Below are 18,078 nucleotides of genomic sequence, written 5' to 3'. Positions count from 1 at the left end.
ATTAATTAACATAGTTTATTATATTGATTCATCTCCAATCTCTATATGAATGAAAGATAGGGACGTTATCACCTACCTCCAGAGTAAAAATCTTTAAAAATGAAATACCAGTGGATTTGGTTTGAGAACTTCAGACCTTGGATTTTCTAGCATACACACATCTCAAACATTTTTTATTCATTTAGAATTAACTCAAAGCCTGTTTTGCTGTATTAGAACATAATATATACATTCTATTGAAGAAAAAGAAAAGGAAGAGAGACAGTAAAGAAGATTTGATATTTTAAAAATTCCCTGTCACAGATTATATGGACTTTGCAGTATAATCAACTCTCTTCTCCATGCTAAAAGGGAAGAGAGAAAGAATGGAGAACTGAAATACACAGAGATCAATCAATTAATATCAACCATCAATACCAACATCCTCCCTTCCTCTACTTTGACAACAGTTGCTAATGAAGAACAAAAATAAATAACACCAGCTTATCTGCCTCACCTTCCTCCTGCTACTCTGCTGGAAATGCTGATAGGAAGACAATGGGGAAGTGGAGGAGCAATGAAATGAGATAAATAATCTATTGTAAAGTCAGGACATCAGGATTCTGGTCCTGGTTCTGACATTAACAAGCTACATAATTCCCAGTCAACTTACTCCCTCCCCAATCTTGGTTTCCTCTGGTGCAAAATGAGGGGTTTGGTCTGCAAGAACTCTAAGCTCTCAGCTCTAACATTCTAGGTTTTCATGACATACTTAGTCATTCTTATTGCCCCTATTTTGTAGGTGATAAGGAATGTACAGGTCAAGGCAGATATTTTTCATAACCTGTTTGAGTAATGTGTGCGTATATACCTATGTATATATACACATATATAAAAAGATAGTGGGAAGGTTTGAAAGGATTTTGAGGAGGGGGAGGAAAGCAGAATAACAGCACCTATATAATAGCAAAGTTGGCTAAATCTGGCTCTTAGCCCCTAAGGCTGAGCCAGGGGAACCCTTCAAATGTTTTCTTGAAGGAATGAACATTTGATGATATACCTTTTCATGTGTCAATTCCTATTTCTCTGCTCTAGATTTGTACTCATAACTATGCAGCAAGTTGGATATGGCTGTTATCATTTGTAAACTTTGCATCAAAACAAATGAACTCTTTGTCTTGATTGTATAACTATATCACAGCAAATCTTTTGTGCAACTGTATCACGGCAAGTTCTCAAAGGTCTACCTAGCTAGTCCCAGTGGCTCTATCTTAGGACAAATATCAAGTCTGGATATCACCAATTAGAACTATTGGTAGATTCTCCAGAGTTTATAGCCTTTATTTTACAGATCTAGAAAGTCAGAGTCAGTACATTAAAGAGTATTTGTAATTTCATCTGTAACAACACCAAAGAAATTGACTTCTTTGTTTTCTACTCTTCTTGTTTCTGTATATGAGTGAATTTGAGGATGTATATACAAATATTTCTCTTTTTTCCTCTTTAAACCAGACCTGTAATTTCCTTGGCATAAGAACCTTTTGGAGAAATATCTTCCACCGATGCAAATTAGTACCTTTGTTAAAAACTACATATTAGACAGTTTCTTGGGGATACTGAGGAGTTAACTGACTTGGCAAGGGTCCCATAACAAATATGGTAAAAATATTATTCAAATAGAGGCAATCTGGCAAATTGAATAGAGGGATGATTCCAGAGTCAGTAAGACAGAAGTATTCTGATTTCAATATTATTTTTTCCAAATGTGTTGTTTTCATTAAAATAACCCTTTTCAAGACTTTATCTCACAAGAGGATACATGGACCCAAAAGGACAATGGATCTCCGTGATTACAATAAGTATAACCCCTGACACTGAAATTCCTTTGGTGAACACCACAAGTTCCTATAGTAACTATGGGAAACTCAGGGGGTAGAGCTGCCCCTCTTTTCAGGGAATGAATCAATAAATATTTATTGAATGCCTACTATGTGCCAAGTATACAAGAACTAGGAGTTTGGGCTAGATGGCCCTTGAGCTCTCTTCCAGCTCTAGATCTGCAATTCTAAGTGCTCAGACTTAGAGGTAAGATAACCTGTCCGTGGTACTAATTCCTATGCAGTTTCAGAATTAACATACTCTGATCCAAAGAGCCTACATGACAGATTATCAAATGCTTGAGGGCAGTCAAATGTTGTTTATCATAGCACCTAACACAACTGGCCCATAAAAAGACATTTTTGTTCAACTGAGTTGAATCCACATTCATAAAGTAAGCATGGCCTAGATGAGTTCCTATCTAGCTCTGATATTCTTTGGGCCAGTGAATTCAGGTATTTTCAAAGTATACCTGAGGAGGTGATTTCAGTATTTCCAGTAATCCACTCTAGTCATATTCCTGACATGTGCCCTTGACATGCCTTTGAGGTCAAACTATGAGTGACATACTCACATGGTCCATGGTATCTAGGCAGCCCCAACCATACCAATATAAATCAATGATACTTCTTAAAAGGTATCACAGGACTACAGGATCACAGATTTAGAACTGGCGAGCATGTCAATAGACTCCCCACTCACTATGCCTTTAACTTCTCAGACACAAATGCCATTAACTATTCCCCTAAATGTGTCTTCTTATCCATTAGAATATGAGCTCCTTGAGGTTAGGAACTGTCTTACTTTTGTATTTGTTTTCTTAGTGCTTAGCACAGTGCCTGAACTATAATAAGGGCTTAATTAATGACTTTCATTCCCTTATACAACACAAAGATTATTGGATTATCTGTCCATGTACATGAAGCTTAACAGTTCTGTCCAGTAAGAGATCCCACCCCAGAGTTTATAGCCTTTACTATACAGATCTGGAAAGTCATCCACTAAAAACCAAGAAGGCACTAAATGAAGATTCAGTGGTCAGTCTAATGCTGAGTGGTTCAATTCCTTAAAGATATCCTATCAAAGATAAAGCAAAGATCTGTCTCCTTATCCTTTCAGAATGTTTTTTTTTTTTAATTTAAAAACCTTACCTTCTTTTTTGTGGTAAGGGCTAGGCAATGGGGATTAAGTGACTTGCCCAGGGTCACACAGCTGGGAAGTGTCTGAGGCCAGATTTGAACCTAGGACCTCCTAGGCCTGGCTCTCAATCCACTGAGATACCCAGCTACCCCCTCAGAATCTGTTTTGAAAGAGACCTCAGATGTCCATTTAGTCAAACCCATACCTGAACAAGAATCCTTTCAACATTATATTTGAGAAATGATTAACCAGTATTTATATGAAACTCTGAGTGGAGGCTGGGACCCATGCTCTCTCCAGGAAGTGCTTTCTAGTTTGGGATAAACTGTCAGGAAGTTTTTCCTTATCTCAAGCCTAAATGTAGTTGCTTCCTGACAACTTTCACCTAGTTTCTATTTACTGCATCAAAGAAAAAAGTCAATTTCCTCTGTGTGATATTCCTTTAAAACTTTGAAAGTGCAATTACATCTTTTCTTCTTTAGGCTAAGTATTCTCAGTTCCTTAACCATCATCATAGATTCTTTTCTGAATGTTCTCAAGTTAATCAATGTCTTTCCTAAAATATGGTTGTATGACCATTCAACCAATTTCAAATTTATCTAACTGTTCTATAATAGTAGCTAATATCATTCCAGCATGAACAGCAAGAACAACATGATAAACTTTGACAAATACGTTGCCAAAATCTGAGTAAAGTCTACCTTCAGTATTTTTTTCTGCTACCTCAAAGGAAAGACACTGTATCAGTTATGGATGTTACAAAGCACTCTGTAATTCTCTGACATAATATGTAATAGTGGGTATCACATCTATATTTGTTTTTTATTCCCTTAACTAGAATGTAAGCTCCATGCAGGTAAAGAACCATAATGTATTTTATTTGAACCCTGTCTCCTCTACTGGCTTTGCATGTATTAGGAACTTAATGAATGTTTATTGACTAAATAAAAAGTGGTGCTTGTCTGTTCAAGAAGCTATTCTTCAAATTATCAGAAGTTAAAAAGCAATTAGAACTCGATCAGGCAAAATAAGATCAGTCTCTACCCTTGAACTATTCTATTCCCTCTTTGTAGGTTGTGACAGCAGGCTACAGAATTTAAAAGCCTAGCTCTGAGTGGCAAAAGTTAAATTAAAACTCCCACAGTTTAACCAAGAGAGTCATAAAGCCATTTATATTCATAGAGTATAAATGTCTTCCCTCCAGAGAATGACTGTGGTCTATGCTGCTTAATAATTCCCTGTTCAACTTGAATTGTTCTCCTTTGCTAAGATACAGGCACATGCACAGAAAATAATTAGCATACCCTCCTGAAGGATGAAATTGCACAAGTAAGGTCAGATTGGCTGTAGTGGTTGGTTAGTATGGTGAATGCTCTCTCAAGAACCCAACATGTGGGATAAGATCTGCCAACACACTTTTCGGGGAACATGACAACTGCCACAACATGCTTCCTCGAGAATATTGATTTTACTTTCACAAGACATTGGCTCTTGATTAGATGCATTTACTCAGCTGTGTTAAACCACAGACATGAAGGGGGCAGGGGAGTGACTGAAAGAATCAAGCCTCAAAGAAATGGCTTGCTCAATGAGATGGAACGTGAGCCTTTTGTAAGGTGATCACATTGGACTCACATGAGACTCCAAGAATGCCTCTACCCATCACAGATGGTTTGGTAAGATGATAAATTAATATTGTTATCAATGGGGACATGGCTTAAATGGTTAAATGGCAACTCCTTCAATGCTCACTCTTTAAAAAAAAAAAAAAGAACAGCCCCCAGCCTTGCAAAGTCCATAAAGAAGATGAATGGAAAACAAAACCCTCTATCTTTTGACAGATTCCAAGACGAGTATCATTCACAAACCATTCTGCAGAAAAATAGGGGAAATTCATCTCATCTGACTTTGTATGGGACAACAGCCTATACCAACAATAGACCCTTCCCTATGCTGTGAAATTGGCCTGAATAGCTGGTGAGTGCAGCCTCCTGTTCCCTGGCTGAGTTTGTTATATCCTTTTGTATATACTAGCACTGCCAACCCCTGTTTGGTTATAAACTAAGGTGCTGAGGACAGGGGAAGGGGAGGGGTGAAAACAATTGCATTCCTATGAAACTTTCAAATGAGGAACTGCATAGTTTTGTCTGTAATCTAGCAGTCTTTATCCACAGTTAATGGTCGAAGCTGTTTTGGGTCCACTTTTACCACTATTCTAAATAGATAAAGATCCTGGCCCAACTAGCCTTTGGTCACATGGCCACAGCAATTTATGGGTGGGCTTACCCCCTACAGGGACCTCCTTGTCCATAGGAACTCAGGAGGTAACAAGAGGCCTCAATGGCCATTCACAAGCACTCCCAGTTCAACTGTCAACTTTCCAATCAAATAACTAGTGTTGGTTTCCTTCTTTTCTCCCTTCTACTACATCAGAAGACCTCAAATGTATCTGGAAGAGGTCATTTGGCTTTCTGAGAGTATTCCTCATATTTGGGCACATGTTCTGTCCCTCTAAGGCACAGCTTTCAGAAACAAATGTCTTTTCCCATCAGACCAGTGGTTTGAGACCACAAGGTTCTCCTGCCAAAAACCAATCCATCTCCCTTCCTCACCCTCACACATTCTTATCTCTGGTACATTTCATATAATAGGATCAGAGGTTTAGAGCTGGAAGAAACCTTAGAGAACAATGAGTTCAACCCCCTCATTTTTCAGAAAAGGGAACTGAAGCCCAGCAAGGCTAATGACTTACTCTGGGTCACAAATTTAGTATATATCCAAGACAGGATTTGAACCTTATGCCCTATGCACTATGTCATACTGTTCCTTATAAAATTCCCAATCTGTATGTATAACTTGATTTTTGTGTCTAGTTCCAAAACCTGCTATGGGAAGACAGGATAACTGCCCTTTCTGAGACAGGTACTATCTTGCCCTTACCCCCAATCTGAATTTCTGAAGTTTGCAGAATTTTAAGAGATCTTAATTTCTATTTTTGGCACAAATGTGTGAAGGGGAAGGAAGAAGGGGTGAGAAAGAGGGCAGGGAGAAATTTATTTTTGCCTACAAAAAGTACAACAAGTTAGAAAGATGATGAATTATAGTCTCAAGAGACCATCTTTATAATTTCCATCATCTACCCTATTTTCCTCATTTAGGTGGAGTATTGAGGGGTATGATACTCCCCTTCCCTGACAGCCCTCCAGGAAAGGGAGTGAAGGTGCAGTCTGATGGCAGCTGGCTGAGGTCAGAAAAGGGCTTTTCCACAACTTCTTCAGCTGACACACATTAATGCTAATAGGTTACTTTATAAATCACTGAGAGGTCCTTGCATTGCTGACTGATAGGAAAATTGGAGGGTTTGCCTTTTGAGGATTTACTGATTTTGTAGTTTCTAATACACAAGGAGAAAAGTAAAGGATTATCTAAAATATGTAATAACTTACTCTAGATCATTCCTTCACATTCTGGCATATATATATATATATGTATACACACACATATATAGAGATAAATAGATATAGATATATATATATAGTCTCTCAAATTATCTTTCTCTCCCCAAATGTTCCCTTGGGAAAGTCTACTTTTACCAAAGAATAAGAAGCACCAAAACTCTAAGATAATCAGGATCTAAGAAAGGGTGAAAGATTGGAGCAGCTAGGCAGCTTAGTGGATAGAAAGCCAGGCCTGGAAATAGGAAGTCCTGGCTTCAAATCTGGCCTCAAACACTTCTAGCTATTTGACCATGATCAAGTCACTTAACCCCAATTGCCTAGCCTTTATTGTTCTGCCTTAGAACTGATGTGATATTCTAAGTCAGACCATAAGGGTTTGTTTTTTTTTAAGAGTGATAAATCAAAGGAAGCCACTGGGAAGGAACCACAAACAGTACGTTAGGCAATTAGGATCCTGGCTCCCCTCTTCCATATCTCCCCCTATTGCTTCCCTTCCAGAAATCCTTCAAATGCCCTGGGAGTCTATCTAGAACTCTGAGGAACTAAAGTGTTTATGGCAAGCAGCTCCATTCAGTAAAGAGAACTGAAGAATAAGAGAGATCCTGGGGAAAAAAACAGGAAATGTGTCATCTGGACCCTGTGGAATTGCTGACCTACCATCTTCATAAAGGATGGGCTAGGATGACCCTTTGTGCCCAAATAGAAAGTTCAGGAAGTGAAGTTATCATTTCAACAGCATGAACAAAAAGAAATGAGGATTTAAACAGCAAAGAACATGCTGCCCTCAGCATCATCACTCTGTGTGAAGGAAAGAAAGGGTGGAGAGGTTAGAGGAGATAGGTAGAGACTGGCTACTCTAGCCAGATGGGAGTTTGTGGGTAAGCAGGCTGCATATAAGAATGAGCCCTTGATCTAGCCCACATGTCTAGTCTGAACTAGGCTCTCTCTCCTCAGCAAGGGGAAGTCATCTTTTATGCATGGTACCATTTTGGTCACAAAGGGAAACTCTTGGCTTGAAGTGCCAACTGGAAGAATTGAGAGATTCTAGGTATCTACATGCCTAAATATAGGGACCCAGTCTAGAAAAGCCTTTGCTCAGAAAAGAAGGGATTATTCCACACTTAATAGAAAAGTCACAAACTGGAATTCTGACCAAGACCCAAACACTTCTCTCCATCACCCATGGATGTAGAGAAAAATAACAAGCACATGGATATGGCTCATTTTTTTTTTAAACCCTTACCTTCTGGACAATTCCCTGTTCAGCAGGGAAGATGGAAGAATGAAAAAGGTTAGACAACTGGGATTCAGTGACTTGCTCAGGGTCACATAACTGGTAGGTATCAGAGGTCAGATTTGAACCTAGTCCTCCCAACGGCATGTCTGGCACTCTAGTTCAGACTATCACTTGCCTGGGGCAAGTCATTTAACCTGACTAGAATTGAGCTAAATAGTCCTTGCCCCTTGTTCCAAGGCTGTTACATCTCTAACATTCCATGAGAGGTAGGAGGTATCATGGAAAGTATTCTAGATTTAGAGTTGAGAACCAGAGGATCTATATTTAAATTCTGGCTCTATTATTTACTAGCATGAATAAAATCACTTAGTCTCTCTGGGTCTCAGTTTCCTTTTCTATAAATTGACAAGAGCTTGCCAGATAGTTTTTGATGTTTCTTCCAAGTCTAAATTGATGATATATATTACACTAAGATTCCATGAAGTCTGTGGCTATTTTCTCTCCAGGCCACAGTCAGACACCCCAGGTAGTGAGGTATCCTCTTATAAAGTCCTTCCTACTACCTGTATTGAGGATGGAGCTTTACCTAGAAGCCTGGCTCTGATTCCTGCTGTTTCTGTGCATGGATCTTCTTTAAAGAAATAAGTGAATAAATAAATAAATAAATAAATAAATAAATAAATAAATAAATAAATAAATGAATGAATGAATGAATGAATGAATGAATACACCTTTTTGGGAACATTTTAGTTTCTTCACTAAGAACTAGGAGAACTCTAGTTTGTGGATTTCTCCAAATGCTAATACAAAAGGAACCCTCCCTGCACCTCATGTGCTAGTTTCATCAAATACTCTGAGTCATCTCTTCTTGCTTCATTTTCATTGGAGGGAGAAAAAATAAACACCAGAAAGTTAATCCATTCGTGCTTGCTTCACTGAACAAAAATAGATTCTCTCGTCTCCTTTTAATTTTTTGTCCCCAGAAGCAAAGATATTTGCAGATGGATTACATGTTCTTTCTATGACCCTGCCCCCCAAACCTGGGGATCTCTATCCAGTGTTCACATGAAGGGACCTCTAAAGTATGTCTGCATGCATTTGGCTTTGCTCTGACACTAAGCCTGGTGAATATGACCCCTTTCTCCTGGTATGTGGCACACCTGTGCAAAGGAGAGGAAAGAAGAGTGAGGTTTTAGATTGGGATCTGAAAGCTATGCACCTACAAAAATGTATTAAACCTTTCTTCTTCTTTGAGACTTTCCCCTCTCTCTATTGTTTCTTTTTAACTTGGCCTCACAACTCAAAATAACTAGTGTTAAGTCCAAAAGAAAGTATGAGAAAGGGAAAGAGGGAGGAAGGGAGAGAGGAGAAAGAGAAAGGTCCAGAGGGAAAAACTAGGATGCGGGGAGAGGAGAAGGGGAAGAGGGAGATGGAGAAGAAGGAAAAGAGGGAGGAGAGGGAGGAGAATGAGAAGGAGAGGGAGATAAAACAGATGAAGGAAGAGGAGAGTGGAAAGAGGGAGAAGGGCTCTAGCCCTTTTGGTTTCTCAGATTTTGGCAGTCCCATTAGGGAGTGCAGAAATCACTCAATGTATTCAGATGCTTCCTCTCTACCCCACTCACCCTTGCAGGCCTTTCTGTGAGTGATGGGTTTGTTCATATCTCGGTAGTAACCTTCCTTGCAGTAATGGCAGTGACGTCCCGCAGTGTTGTGCCTGCAGTTGAGGCAGACACCCCCACTCTTGCGCCCGGACAATTTGTAGAGTTCCATGTTGAAGCGGCAGCGGCGGGCATGCAGGTTGCAATTACAAGCTGTAAGAGAAGCAAGAGACAGAATGTCAGTGTGGAAGGCAGCAGGGGAATGGAGGGGCTGGAACAGACCCCTTTCATTTCTTCCCTTACGTCTGTACCACTTTCCACTGTAAGGAAATAATCATTCTTACATTGGCCACATCAGCAAATATTAATTGAGCCTATACTATATGCAGGTGTTGGAAATAAAACAAGCAGTCAGTGAAATTCTCTAGGGAAGCTTTGGGTCTCATAGAACCAGACCTACTCAAAGCTTTTCTGTTCTGGACACAAGGATACACAGCAGAGACTCCTCAGTTTTACTCCATATGAGCTGAGAAGAATAACAAAGATATTCATATTATATCTACTAGAAAATGTGAACACTGTATCAAACACCAGCCCTACTATCCACAAAATAGCCAGAGACCTCTAGCACCTAGGTGTTTACAGAAAGATACAGTCAAGAATCACATAGCATGAGATCGTTTATGATCTGAATCCAGAATTAAAAATCAATTTAAAAAGTGATGATGATGATGACTCACATTTATGTATTTATATAGCAATTTACAGTTCACAAAATATTTTCTTACCATACCATATGAGGCAGGGAGAATATATATACATGTAACATATAGAATTATACATATATATGCACACACACAAATATATATGTGCATGTTACATATAGGTAGAAAGATAATATGCACCCATGCATATATATCACATATATGGTTCAGATCTGGGATTTCATTGATATAGGTCAATCGATCCCTAGTTAGGAAACTGCCTTTACCAATGCTGATGGATACCTCCTCTTTAAATTACACAGCTAGAATATGCCAGAAGTAGCATTTGAATCCAGGTCCTCTAGACTCAGAACCAGGGTCTCAACGTACATATGCTGATGTTTAATTATTACTATTATAATTTTTTAAACCCTTACCTTCTGTCTCAGTATCAGTGCTAAGTCAGAAAAGGGGTAAGGGCTAGGCAATCAATTAAGTAACTTGTCCAGGGTCACACAGCCAGGAAATATCTGAGGTGAAATTTGTACCTAGGTCCTTCTGACTTCAAGCCTAGTGCTTTATCCACTGTGCTACCAGTGGCCCTTTCATGGTCTATTATTTTATTCCCATTTTAGAGATGGGAAAACATGCTCTGAGAAGTTAAGCGATTTGCCATGGTCACAAAGCTAGTAAGTGTGCAGTGGTGTCTACTGATTCTAGGAGTTCTCTTTCCATTCCATCACACTGTCTGGGAAGGGGGAGGGAACAAGCATTTATTAAGTGTTTACCATTTGTATCAAGAGCTTTGTAAATACTATCTCATTTGACACACAAGATAGCCTAAGAGGAAAGACAAAACATATATACAACTAAGTATATCATACAAGAAAATGTTGTATGGGTACCAGTAGCCTTTAAGTAGCACTTAAAAACAAGGGTTTTCCACTTACTAGAGGTTTTCGTGCAAAGGCTAGATGTCCACTTATTAGGTGTGAAATAGAAGGGATTCTTATTCATTACAGGTTGAGCTAAATGGCCTCTGAGATCCCTTTCAACTCTGAGTTTCTGTGAAGGAAGCAAGTCCCCTGGCCCCTGACCCCTCTCCTAGGAGCCCAGCCTCATACTTCCCCAGCTCCAAAGCTAGAAAGGGCTGGTATTTCTTTGCCATATGTACCTCAGATCAACAAAGAGGTCTTTTAAAACAACTAGTCACACAAAAGACAACTAAGGAAAAGAACATCAAAAGGTCAGCTCTTTCCCTCCCCCTCTTACTCCCCTCTCCACCCTCCTCAGAGCTATCAAGGACACCTCAAGTGGCAATTGCAAGAACCTGGTATATGGTAAAGTATTTTACCCTTGTTTTCTTTGCTCTTTATTTTATTTTCTCTACACAAATGGAAAAATGCCCTGAGTAAGGCAAGCCACATCTGGACCTTTCTGCTCCACATGGAGGTGACACTCAACTCCCTGCCTGTCACCAGCCTCCTCCTCCAGAGAGACACCTTAATCCCTGATTCCTTCCTGTTTATCTCCTATTTCACTTGGAGAGAAAAATATTTGGTATTTGTTTCATTATCAAATTTCAAACTGAGCGGAAAAGGCAGCTTTATTATGGCCAGGAGGTCAGGACTCTAATCTTGCCATCAACCTAACACCCTGGGCAAGGCCAAACAAAACGGCTAAAGATGGCTGGAAAAGAACCAAGGAATCAGAATCACAGAATGTTATAGTTGGAAGGGGACTTAAAGGTCATCAAGTCTAACCCCCTCATTTTACAGATGAGAAAACTGAGGCCCAGGGAGATTACTAACTTGAGCAAGTCACATATCTAGTTAGTATCATAGCTGGGATTTGAACCAAGCTTTGTGGCTCTGAATCCAGTGTTGTTTCTGATACACCATAGCTGTCTCCATTGAGATTTAAACTTGATGGGGCCAGGAAAATAATCTTTTGGTTTTTTTCCTTTGTTTTACAGAGGCAGAAACAGAGTCCTCCAATGGAATACATATTGGACAGAACCTGAGCATAGACAAAAAGCTGGGTCCACAACTGAATAAGAGAAGAATATACTGAATGACACTTGGAAAATAATGCAAAAAAATACTTTTTTTTTTTAATGGTGTAGTTTTTAACGACTAACCTTCTACCTGAAAAAGGCTAATCTTAAAAAAAAAAATCTATCTTTTAAAAGTCAATATTCTCCTAATGACACTGGATGTTTAGAAGTCATAGGATATCCAGACTGTGAAAAATTTAAGTTTTGTGTCATCCAAAGGAAATGCAAAGCTAAACTGTAAGTGTGAATATTCTATAATGTGTGTAATAAAGAAATACATACGATAACTAGTGAAACAGTTATGAGACATAAGCAGAAAAAGATGTGGACCAGTTGTATAGCCAGAGTGAAAGATAATTCATCAAAGGGAAAATGCAAATATATACAAAGTAGTTAAATATAAGATAGTTTGGAAGGGAAGACATCTACAAGTAATGAGTAGTGATGCTTATGTTACATCTTGAAGGAGGAGAAGTATTCTATGAGCAGAATGTAAGGAGGGAAATACATGCCAGGCATAGGAATAGTCAAGTATGGAAATAGGAGATAGAATGTAATGTTAAGAACAGGAAAAGTCCAGTTTGCCTAGATTACAAAGTACAAGAGGGAGAGTAATATATAATGGCAGAGAAAAGAAAGGATAGAGATTATGAAAGGCCCTGAAAACTAAAGAGAGGAATTTATATTTCTAGTGGCAAGAAGACAACTAGGGTTGACTAAGAAGGTAAGGAAAATCACTTCAGCAGCAGTATGGAAAATGGACTGGATTAGAGAGAGACTTGAGATACAGATCAATTTGGAGGTTGTGGCAATAATCTAGTGATGTGGTGATAAAAGCCTGAACTAACGGTGTAATTGTATAAGTAGGAAGTGGTCAGATGTGAGATTTGTTGTAGAAGTATAAATGACAAGATTTTGTACATGACTGGATATGTGAAGATGATGTGTAGAGCAAAGGAGATTGAGGAATTCAGGATAATGATTAGATTAACAATCTGGAGAAGAGTGGTACTTTCCATGGAAAAGAGAAGTTTGGAAGAAGGGTGGTTTTGGGGGGGTAAGATAATGAGCTTTATTTTGGATATATTGAGTTTTCAGATATCTCTAGGACATCCAGTATGAAATATTGATTAACAATGGTAATACAGGGTTGAAACTTAGGGGAGAAACTAGAGAAAGAGGTATCTGAATAGAGATGACAATTAAAATTGTGGAAGTTAACAAAGTCACAAACAAGAGACTTTTAAGAGAAAAGAGTAGGGGATCCAGCACGGAACCTCAGGAAAAAGTCACAATTAGGGAGCATATGGATGGTAAACCAACAAAGGAGTCTGAGAAGGCAGGGTTATATACATTTAGGAGGAAAACAGGAAAGGGTAGTGTAAGGGGTAAATTTTATGGTTGGACTATATTTTTTTTTAGTTGGGTCACCAGGGGTTTAAATTCTAAATCCCAAAAGAAATATCTGCTCCGGCCTGGTCTGAGCCTGGCAGGAGTTCAGAGGACTCAGCCAAGGGGTCTCTCCAAAAAAGCCAAGGAAAGGTGATAGGCCTTTCCAGAGGCTGTTGCCTCCAGGAAAACCAAAGAAAGGACAATCAGTCTTATCACTCATGCTTGAGCTCCTCCAGGGCAAGTTCCATGGCCAAGTTCCTCTCACAGAAAATGATGTGAAATATAAAGGCAGTTCTTTACATCACTTCCTGTGTCTTACATGTGGCTTAAACTTGGCTGTGGAGAGCCCAGGGGTCAGTCAATTGTTTCTGATTTGTCACTTCTTAGCACACAGGGGTCATAGACCTTCCTCCCCCACATTTAATCCTTAAGTGGTGTGAATCTTAAAATTTCTCAGACTCTAACCTTAGAAGATTTGGTCAGGTTATTCCCCATTTAAACAATGCAGGTACTTGGTCAGGAATGTATTGAGAACTTAACCTTACTCCACCCATATTTAGGCATACCTTAAGGGGGAGATAAAAGTTGTAAAACTCCTTCCTGAACAATGAAAAAAGTCCCCAACCCATACTTATTGAGGCCAAGCCCTTAAGCTAGGTCTATTTTTACATCTAATACAAAAGGGTATTAAGTAGGTATAAAGGTTAAATTAATCACTAAAAGGGCAAGCTTAACAAAGAGATGTGAAATACTCAGAAGTTTTAGTCTACCCAGAGAAGGTGATAACAAGATGTGAATTAAGAAGGTTATAACAAGATGTGAATTAAGAATGGTCAGTCCTTTGGAAAATGTCTACTGTGATTGGTAGTCGTGAAAACTATGGGGAGGTGACATAGGAGAAAATTTCTCTTTAAAAGGAGCTGTCTGAACCAGTTCAAAAAAAGAGTTCGGATCAGTTGAGCTTAGGAAGCTGAACTGGAGGGTCTCTCTGAACACTAGAGTTTTGCTTGGGACAATCTTGTGGTGAGTGATTAAAGACTGACTTAGTTTTCTCTCTTAAAAGAAAGGCCTAGGACATTGGCCTAGGCCCTAGCTTTCCTGTTATTTCCTCTTACTCTGTCTCTCTCCCTTTCGTTAATTCCTTCATTTGTATTAATTAAAATCTCCATAAAACCCAGCTGACTTGGGTATTTCATATTTGGGAATTTTTTCATTGGTGACCACTTATTTTTGATTTAAATCAAGACACTAAAAATTATCTTTATGATTTTGGAAATTCAAAGTCTTGAACCCATATTTTTGCGGTCACAGTGGGGGTGTATATATTCTTGGTTGCTGCAATTCTAAAGACTAAGCAGGGTGGAGTAAAACTAAAATTTACAGTAGCCAGAAAAGGGTATCTAAGTGGTATAGGCCTAGAGTCAGAGAGACCTGTGTTCAAATGCAGCCTGAGATACTTATAAGCTCTGGGATGATAAACAAGTCATTTAACCCTTTTGCCTCAGTTTCCTCATCTGAAAAATAAACTGGAGATGAAAATACCAAACCACTTCAGTATATTTGCCAAGAAAATCCCAAATGGGATCACAGAGTTAGATATGACAGAAACAACTGAACAACGAGAAGTACTACAAAAGCCCTAAGAGGAGAGGATGATCAAGAGTATCCAATGAAACAGAGAAGTTGAAATGGAAAAGGATAAAGAAAAAATCAAATTTGACAATTAAGAGATAATTGGTTATTTTGAAGAAAGCAGTTTCAATTGAGTGATAAGGTCACAAGCCAGATTACAAAGTGAGGAAGAATGAGTGAAAGATGAGGAAGTGGAAGTATAGAGTACAGACAGTCCTTTCCTATGAATTTGGCTGAAAAAGGAAAGAGATATATAGTAGGATAAATTGAGTTCATGGTAGGGTTTAGTGAAGTTTGTTTTGTTTTGTTTTTGGATTGGTAAAGACTTAGGTATGTTTGAAGGCAATAGGTTAGGAACCAATTGATAAGGAGAGGTTGAAGTTCAGAAAGAAAGAGAAGGATGATTGAAGTTGCAGTCTGCTAAGGAATTAGGAGATAATAAGATCAAAAGCACATGAGACCAAAAAAGGGGCCAACTCATTCTCAGGAGGAGAGGGTGGGGGACAATGTCAAGGGATTTTGAAATAAAGATAAGAAGAGAAGAAGGTGGTTATGTCAGATGGCCTCAATTTCCTCAGTAAAGTAAGAGAGACTGAGAAATAGGGGAAGGGGGAAAGGGGAAGTATCAGAGGCTTGAGGAGAAAGAAAGGATTTGGAAAAACTTTTGTAGGGTGTGAGACAGGGAATCAATTAAGAAAGAATAAAAGATTGCCTCATTGCACCAAGGGCCAAGCTGAATTTGGAAAACGTGAATTTATAATGTTCCAAAATCAGCCCAATTGTGTATTTCCTACAGCCCCATTCAGCAATATGTGAGTAGGTGTGGAAGAGGCAAATGTTGGGAGTAATACAGTGCTGAAGTCTGGTGAGGGATGAGGAATGAGAATTGACCAGCTGTAGAGCTAAACTGGATGAAGACTGGAGAGGGAGGAAATTGAAATCAGAGAAAAGGTAATGGTATGGGGGTTAGAGGTAGAAGGTAGGAGGATGAAGAAGGGGTTTAGGAAGAATGATAAAGGGTTAGTGTTAAAAGAGAATCAGAATTTTGGATTAAGTGGAACTTTTGTTGATAATGGTAAGAGTCAGTGTGTTTGTTAAGATGGGGTTAAGAAGAAAGACAGATCATGAAATTTTAGGAGACTAAAAAATTGAGAGGTTAGATATTTTAAGGTTGCATCAATATTGATACTGAAGTGCCCTAGTAAAAGGACAAGAATTAAAAGAGAATAATGATCCAGGAATTGGATACCTTGAGGAAAGAAAGAGAATGCCCTATAGAAATAGTCACTGGGAGCGGAATTGGGTAGAAAATTTTGATTCTGTTAAGCTCTTAGTCCTAAATGTGAGATTCCAATCCAGTCTTGAGATAGACCCCTCCTGTTTTCTATAAACTTCCAAAAATCTATGAGAGTGAGTTAATAATGGTGTTTTGATATTCCTTTTCAATACCCTGGGATGTAGCTCATTTAGACATTGTGACTTAAATTCATTAAGAATATTTAGATATTTACTTATTGTTTACCTACTTAGCTTCAATATAATGAAATACAAAAATATTTATTAATGAATGGATGAAAATGAACAAAAAATATTTCTTAAGGGGCCATTAAAGTCCTGTGCTAAACAGTAAACATAGCAACAGAATAATAACTACTCTCAAAGAGTTAATTCCAATAAGTGGAGACAATACTTATAGAAGTTTTAGGTACAAGTTGGATGGAAAAGCTTAGTGGTTCCTAGGATACAATGGCAAAACAGAAGGTAGTGAATCTTCTTTAATATTATTCCATTGGTAAAATCATATCTATTTCTGATACCAGTCATCTGCACACTACCCTTATCTATATTCTAGATATTATCTTTATTTACTTCCCATTAGAACCTTGGACTTGCCTCCTGGATCCCAGAGCCCTGATAATTGAGATTTTGCCTCATCTTACCTAGAAGGAGACCTTTCTGTCACTTCCTGTCTATATTCACACTATGCTGCCATATACATGCCATCCCCCTTTCCCACTTCCAGCTCTCTTTCTTCTGCCATTAGAACATATGCTCTTTAAGGGCAGTGACTGTCTTCTTTGCTTATATTAATATTCACAGTTTATATTAACCCTAAATAAGACTTCAATAAGAGGTACAAACAGATTTAGTTAGGGCTTCAAACTACAATTCTCTAACTCTGGCATTCTTTACATCATATCAAGCTATGTCTGTTATTCCACCTTTGTAATGAAGTCATTGTAAAATATATATTGCTTTAATTTGGAAGGTCTGAGCAAGCATTTTGTGGACTTTCTCAGCTTTCTTAACCTCTGTAAAGATGTTAGAATATAAGCTACAATTATCTTCATCATGGTCCTGAAAATAACTCATTATGGGCACTATAACACAAAATGACCAAGTACCCCCATGATATTTTATTTCTTAATGCTTATGGGCAAATGATAAAACCATCTCCTTTGCCATAAAACCATTCTCCTTGCCAAGGAGAATCTATGAACCACCTAGTGCAGTGAAAAGAGTGCTGTAGCTGGAGTCATAGGATGTGAGTTCAGATCCTGTTTATGCTACTTATTATCTATATGAACTTAGGGAAAGTAATTATCCTCTCTAACCCTCAGTTTTCTCATCTCTCACATTAGAGAGTTGGAACCCATGATTTCTGGGATTCCTTCCAACTTGAGCTCAATGGTCTAAGACTGATCTATCCCTAAATACTACAACTACTTCATACCTTTTGGTTTCACTTAAGAGACTAGAGACAAGGGAAAGAGTAATTAATGGAAGGAGTAAGGAGCTTGGAACCAGAAGAGGTTTGTTTCCTCACCTGTAAAATGAAGATGGTGACAATTATGGCACCTACTTTACAAGTTATTGTGAATATAAAATGAGATAATATATTTTAAGCACTTTGTAAATTTTTAAATCTAGGTAAATGCCATCTACTAGCATTCTAGGAAAAAAAAATTTCACATCTATACTGTCTCTGTTTCATCACTTCTCA

The 18,078-nt window shown here is 38.4% G+C and overlaps 1 protein-coding gene across 1 annotated transcript in view; it reads right to left on the bottom strand.

Annotated features, from left to right (window-relative positions):
• NTN1 (netrin 1) overlaps positions 1–18,078 on the bottom strand; it is a 398,385-nt gene that overhangs the window by 150,357 nt on the left and 229,950 nt on the right. Inside the window, exon 3 of the mRNA XM_056817510.1 lies at positions 9,315–9,503. Within this exon, the coding sequence (XP_056673488.1) occupies positions 9,315–9,503 (189 nt within the window). The remainder of the gene's footprint in view (positions 1–9,314; positions 9,504–18,078) is intronic.

Source organism: Monodelphis domestica, chromosome 2 (genome assembly GCF_027887165.1).
Source record: "Monodelphis domestica isolate mMonDom1 chromosome 2, mMonDom1.pri, whole genome shotgun sequence".
NCBI classification, from domain to species: domain Eukaryota; kingdom Metazoa; phylum Chordata; class Mammalia; order Didelphimorphia; family Didelphidae; genus Monodelphis; species Monodelphis domestica.
This window is presented reverse-complemented; position numbering and strand designations above follow the sequence as displayed.